General features: G+C 46.0%; 1 protein-coding gene across 1 annotated transcript; it reads right to left on the bottom strand.

Moving 5' to 3' along the window:
- Positions 1-445: 445 nt before the first annotated feature.
- On the bottom strand, positions 446-5,870 carry stk16 (serine/threonine kinase 16). Its single transcript, XM_041843360.2, has 7 exons — positions 5,651-5,870; positions 4,869-4,983; positions 4,441-4,660; positions 4,082-4,215; positions 3,655-3,871; positions 3,279-3,400; positions 446-1,147 (listed from the first exon to the last, which is right to left on the bottom strand). Exons 1-7 carry the CDS (start codon positions 5,706-5,708, stop codon positions 1,009-1,011), a joined length of 1,005 nt encoding a protein of 334 aa, XP_041699294.2. The 5' UTR covers positions 5,709-5,870; the 3' UTR covers positions 446-1,008.
- Between the last annotated feature and the right edge of the window lie 777 nt (positions 5,871-6,647).

The raw sequence follows: 6,647 nt of genomic DNA, 5'->3' as shown, positions 1-6,647 counted from the left end.
CTATTGACACTCAAAACAGAATCATGTGAGGTAATGCAAAATACATACAGGCCTAAATGAGTGTCATAAATGGAAAATTGTTACAGTATAGCATTATGTGATGATAAAAAATAAATACAGTTATGATGGACTTGAAAGACATTTGGATGTGATAAGGATGAATCAAGCAGACGTGGGTTCAAAATACTATTTCAGGTATTTCAATTGCTTTTCAATACATTTCAAAACAAGTACTCAGATAACCTTTATTTGAAAAAACAAGTAGTTGAATATTGGAATGTATTTGGAAATACACTTTGAAAGTATTTGAAAATACTCATACACACTGACTCAAATACACTTCCATGCGTTTAACCCAGGTATTTGAAAATAGTATTTGAAAATACTTTCAAATACAATTTGGTCGACTATTTGGTTTTTACAAATAACCATTCAAATACTCAAATAAATAAATAAAATTTGGCCTGCGGATTTGAAAATACTCAAATATACAGAAAAAGTATTTGAACCCAGGTCTGGAATTAAGTTATTATAAAAATCCCTTTGAAGTTGATATCAGATATGGCTGAGTAAGTTTCCATGGCAACCGTCTGTCTGGAATTTACCATAGGTCCTTTTCCTGGTCCGGTGCCCCCTTCAACTGTAGTGTCTGATGATATTTTAACCCATGGGGTTTCCTATTCACTAGCAGTCATAAAATGGCTCCACGCAAATCTCAATTTCCACAAGGGGTGCTGGATGTGGAGTTGACCAACACTGTGTAGGAGCATATTGTTGCACATGCATATGGAGGACAGTGAGGACTTGTGACATGCGTCTATGTGGTTTCAACTGCAGAATAGCGTGCGTGTGTGTGTTTGGGGTAGGATCCCCTGAGCTTCTAAGAGTAGAAGAAAACGACAAAGTCAGGGTCGCCATCACAACAGTCCAGAGGTCATAAAGTTCATCACCCACAGATGGAGGAACTAGAGAGGAACCAGGCTTGCCAGGGTTCCCCGATCAGGAGCATCATACCATGTTGGTCTGGGTGTTGGGGCTGGAACACGTCATGTCCTGTATCTGGTCCAGGATCCAGTTGACGTCGGGTCTTTCCTGGGGGTTGGACACCATGATGGAGCTCACCAGGTTCTGCAGGCCTTCAGAGTAACTGGAGGGGAACAACAAAACACCCATAAGACACTGAGAAACTACCAGAGTAACTAGAGAAAAATATATACTGAGAAACTACCAGAGTAGCTGGAGAACAAATATATACTGAGAAACTACCAGAGTAACTAGAGAACAAATATATACTGAGAAACTACCAGAGTAACTAGAGAACAAATATATACTGAGAAACTACCAGAGTAACTAGAGAACAAATATATACTGAGAAACTACCAGAGTAACTAGAGAACAAATATATACTGAGAAACTACCAGAGTAACTAGAGAACAAATATATACTGAGAAACTACCAGAGTAACTAGAGAACAAATATATACTGAGAAACTACCAGAGTAACTGGAGAACAAATATATACTGAGAAACTACCAGAGTAACTAGAGAACAAATATATACTGAGAAACTACCAGAGTAACTGGAGAACAAATATATACTGAGAAACTACCAGAGTAACTGGAGAACAAATATATACTGAGAAACTACCAGAGTAACTAGAGAACAAATATATACTGAGAAACTACCAGAGTAACTGGAGAACAAATATATACTGAGAAACTACCAGAGTAACTGGAGAACAAATATATACTGAGAAACTACCAGAGTAACTGGAGAACAAATATATACTGAGAAACTACCAGAGTAACTGGAGAACAAATATATACTGAGAAACTACCAGAGTAACTGGAGAAAAAACACATACTATAAATTGTATAAATTCCATACAACCTAAAAAAGGCCAAGATGAAAAAATGCTTCAACCTATCCAATCCTTTTAGATCTGCAGGAGTGCCTAGGTGGTAGGTGCCGATTTGGAATCAATACATTCTAGTCTGCTAGCCTTGAAAGCTGAGAGGGTGATGGATTGAAGAGTAACTAGGGGATGACTAGCCAGGGGACTGACTGACCTGTAGGGCTGAGGGATGGTGACTTGGGGTTAGGGTTGAGGCTAGGGTTAATGTTGTGGTTAGGGTTTAGGTTGTGGATGAGGCTAGGGTTAAGGTTGTGGCCTAGGGTTAGGGTTGTGGTTGAGCCTAGGGTTAGGGTTGTGGTTGAGCCTAGGGTTAGGGTTGTGGTTGAGCCTAGGGTTAGGGTTGTGGTTGAGCCTAGGGTTAGGGTTGTGGTTGAGCCTAGGGTTAGGGTTGTGGTTGAGCCTAGGGTTAGGGTTGTGGTTGAGCCTAGGGTTAGGGTTGTGGTTGAGCCTAGGGTTGTGGTTGAGCCTAGGGTTGTGGTTGAGCCTAGGGTTAGGGTTGTGGTTGAGCCTAGGGTTAGGGTTGTGGTTGAGCCTAGGGTTAGGGTTGTGGTTGAGCCTATGGTTAGGGTTGTGGTTGAGGCTAGGGTTAAGGTTGTGGTTGAGGGTTAGGTTGTGGTTGAGACTAGGGTTAAGGTTGTAGTTGAGCCTAGGGTTAGGTTGTGGTTGAGGCTAGGGGTAGGTTGTGGTTGAGGCTAGGGTTAAGGTTGTGGTTGAGACTAGGGGTAGGTTGTGGTTGAGACTAGGGTTAAGGTTGTGGTTGAGACTAGGGTTAAGGTTGTGGTTGAGACTAGGGTTAAGGTTGTGGTTGAGACTAGGGTTAAGGTTGTGGTTGAGGCTAGGGGTAGGTTGCGGTTGAGAATAGGGTTAAGGTTGTGGTTGAGACTAGGGTTAAGGCTGTGGTTGAGACTAGGGTTAAGGCTGTGGTTGAGACTAGGGTTAAGGTTGTGGTTGAGGCGAGGGGTAAGGTTGAACCGGGATGTGAACATGAAGCTAGGGTTAAGGGTAGAGTTAAGGTTAGCTAGCCGGGGGGACTGACCTGCAGGGTTGAGGGATAGTAACTGGGTTAGGGTTAGCTAGCCGGGGGGACTGACCTGCAGGGCTGAGGGATGGTAACAGGGTTAGGGTTAGCTAGCCGGGGGGACTGACCTGCAGGGCTGAGGGATGGACAGGGTTAGGGTTAGCTAGCCGGGGGACTGACCTGCAGGGCTGAGGGATGGTAACTGGGTTAGGGTTAGCTAGCCGGGGGGACTGACCTGCAGGGCTGAGGGATGGTAACAGGGTTAGGGTTAGCTAGCCGGGGGGACTGACCTGCAGGGCTGAGGGATGGTAACAGGGTTAGGGTTAGCTAGCCGGGGGGGACTGACCTGCAGGGCTGAGGGATGGTAACAGGGTTCTGGACAGCGAGGGCCACACTGTCTCCCTTCTGGAACACCATGTCATAGGGCCCTTCCAGGAACATCATGCTGTACAGTACACAACCCAGAGACTGGAGAGAGAGAGCGAATACTGTCTCTACACGGTCAACAAACACCAGGCATGATGGAGACAGAGAGATACCAATCTAACTGGTACGCAACATGTTGACTTCATGGCTAGAGTCAAAACAGCATTGCACAATCCAATGGTAAAGACAATCTCTGTTATGACAAATTGGTCCATGTTATATCTCTTGTACAATACTGACAGTTTCCACAGACCAAAACTAAAGTGAGAAGGGGGTAGTACTGTAGTGTGCGTTACCCAGATGTCTGTGCGGTCATCGATGACGCAGTGGCTCTCCACGTTAAAGAGCTCTGGGGCACGGTACGATATAGTACACCTCTGAGCTGCCCAGTCCTGTACTGTCATGGCCTCCCTGGTCCCCTTGACCTCCATCCTGGAGCGGTTCATAGAACCCAGGTCCATCAGCAGAGGCCTGTCATCCTCCTCCAGGAGTACATTGGTAGGCTTCAGGTCTCTGAGAGAGAGGAGGAGAGGAGAGTGGAGAGAGAGGAGAGTGGAGAGAGAGGAGAGTGGAGAGAGAGAGGGAGAGATAGAGAGCGATAGAGGAGAGAAATAAAGAGGGAGAGAGAGAGATAAAGAGAGGGGTAGAGAGGGCTAGAGATGGAGAGCCTCATTCTAATTTTAACCACAATCATGTGTGTGTAATAGCAGTAGTAGCCTGTACCTGTGTGCGTAGCCTCTGTCATGCATGGCCTTCAGTCCAGAACAGATGCCCTGTAGAACCTTCAGGATGCGTCTCTCTGGCATGAAGCTGCCCTTGTCCCTCAGTTTCTCTAGCACTGACCACAGACTGCCCTTCTGTAGGAGCCCACACACACACACACAGGCATGAATAAATAGACGCATACACACAGGCATACACACTTTTTCATTTCCACGCTGTAAAACAGTATATCGGCAGATGTATCAGTAACTTTTGTTCCCACAAAAAAAATCGGTATCGGACCCAAAAATAAACAACGGTCGGGCTCTAATACACACACACACAGGCGTGAGTACATAGACACACACACACGCACACACCTGGACGTAGGGCAGCAGTATCCAGGCCTCACTCTTGCCCCCCCGCTCTATGAAGGTGTGCCCGGCCAGGCCCAGGATGTTGGGGTGGCTGAAGAGACGGTGCATCTCCACCTCCGTCTGGGCCTCCCGGTGACCCTCCCGGTCATGGCACAGGATCCTCTTCAGGGCGTAGAAACGCCCATCCTGCACCCCCTCCACCAGGTCCACATAGCTGAACCCTCTGGGAGGAGGGGAGGGATGGAAGGGGGACGGTAAATGACGAGAGAGAGAGCGCAGGAGAAAATGGAGAGGTAGACAAAAACAAGGGTCCTGATCAGTAAGATGTAACGTTACAGAACCCTGAAATACAATTGCATGTGTGTGGGGGGCGGGGATGATCGTCTGCCATGTAGAATAGATAAGTGTTTTACTGATGCGGTCGGTTTTACCCTTCATCTAGTTTCTGGATGAAGTAGTATCTTTTGTTGTCGATGGTGATGGAGCCACGGGAACAGATACACAGGGTCTGACCCATCCTCTCTGGGGCATAGCTCAACACACAGACTGACAGAGAGAGATATGGAGGGCATAAGAGGTAAAGGAAGACACAGGGTTTAGTAGAATTGAAAGTGAGAGGTCAAGCGCAAAGCCATGGGAGAGAGAGTGAGTATGGGATATATGTGTAAAAAACAGACTGCAACATAAAATCTGTCATAAATTATTCACTGTGCGATTGATAATAAGTATTTGGTGGGTGCTTATATTTGTGTGAATTGGTAAATGTTTTTTGCATATCCCAACTCTCCCTGAGACACCCCTGGAGGGTGGGGTCACGGCCAGGGTCTTCCATTATCAACGGTGACCCTGGAGAAAGTAGGGGTAAGTGCCTTGCTCAAGGGCACGTTTCACCTTTCGGTTACTGGCCTAACGCCCTAACCGCGCTACAGCGACTCTTGGTTGTAATCTGCCGAAATGATGTGTATTGGTTCGTTACAGCAGTGGCAACACCATAAGCAAATATACTTTCACTAAACCTTTACAAAAGTGTAGGATTTTGTTTGGTAACGTGGCACACGCCGGTAGGAGAATACAAGCGATCTATAAGATAACAGCATAGTCAGCATGCAGATCAATCCTGATTAGCCAATATTATCTGATAGAGATATTGATAAACGTGTGGTGAAAATATATGGGGACGTTTACGTTTGTTAGCGTTGTATATAGAAATTACCTTCTGTCTGCGTCCTGTTTTTTGTTTTCTGCTTTCTGCTGGTTACTTCCGTGTACATAAAACGCGTAATGATGACGCAGCCTGTGATCTAATGCCGCGTTCAAAAGTGGGAAGTGATTTTCAAGCCGGAGCTCTTGAAAGATGCCGGAGTTGGATGACCGTTCAAATCGTTTTTTTCCGAGTTCCAAGTTGTTTCGAACGCGGTACCAATCAAAGATTGTCTATTATATTGACAAGATAGTCAAGTGAACACTAACAATGGAAATACATGTCCTCAAAGATGGAAGGCAGGCGGGATCAATATACGCGAACAACAGGCCAAATGACTTATCTTTGTATCCGTGCCATTATAGCGTCTGTGACCGCATGGGCAGCGCCATTGAGGCTATTGCCATGCGAATACAAGTTATTTTAGTACCTTTATTTAACTAGGCACGCCAGTTAAGAACAAATTATTATTTACAATTACGGCCTACACCGGCCAAACCCGGACGACGCTGGGCCAATTGTGCGCCGCCCTATGGGACTCCCAATCACGGCCGGTTGTGATACAGCCTGGAATCGAACCAGGGGGTCTGTAGTGAAGCCTCAAGCACTTGTCTTAGACCGCTGCGCCACTCCGGAGCCCATGAATACGTTTTTTCTCTCGTGCCCATAAGTAAGCGTTTCCCTTTGAATGGTAAGAGGAAACGACTTAATATTGCCATCTGCCGGCCGTTAGGCTAGTGCTACGTGTACTCACCTGTTTACAAGCATGTGACAAGTATTTTTGTAGTTGTTGCCGAAATGCCAAGTGCGTCCACTCACATCAGTGCATTCGTAACAACCTAACCATTTTACATTTGTCATTTAGCAGACGCTCTTATCCAGAGCGACTTAGTTAGTGAGTGCATTCATGTGCATACTGGTCCCCCGTAGGAATCGAACCCACAACCCTGGCGTTGCAAGCGCCATGCTCTACCAACTGAGCTACACGGGACTAACCATAACGAAACTT

Source organism: Coregonus clupeaformis, chromosome 22 (assembly GCF_020615455.1).
Source record: "Coregonus clupeaformis isolate EN_2021a chromosome 22, ASM2061545v1, whole genome shotgun sequence".
NCBI lineage: Eukaryota > Metazoa > Chordata > Actinopteri > Salmoniformes > Salmonidae > Coregonus > Coregonus clupeaformis.
Note: the sequence above shows the minus strand (reverse complement) of the source record. Positions and strands in the feature narration are given on the sequence as shown.

Excerpts from the sequence above, each read along its gene's own strand:
- stk16 (XM_041843360.2), bottom strand. The coding sequence starts at position 5,708 with ATGTACACGGAAGTAACCAGCAGAAAGCAGAAAACAAAAAACAGGACG. Across the intron at positions 4,984-5,650 it reads AAACAGGACGCAGACAGAAG|TCTGTGTGTTGAGCTATGCC; the intron begins GTAATTTCTATA and ends TCTCTCTGTCAG. Across the intron at positions 1,148-3,278 it reads ACCATCCCTCAGCCCTGCAG|TTACTCTGAAGGCCTGCAGA; the intron begins GTCAGTCCCCCC and ends GTTCCCCTCCAG.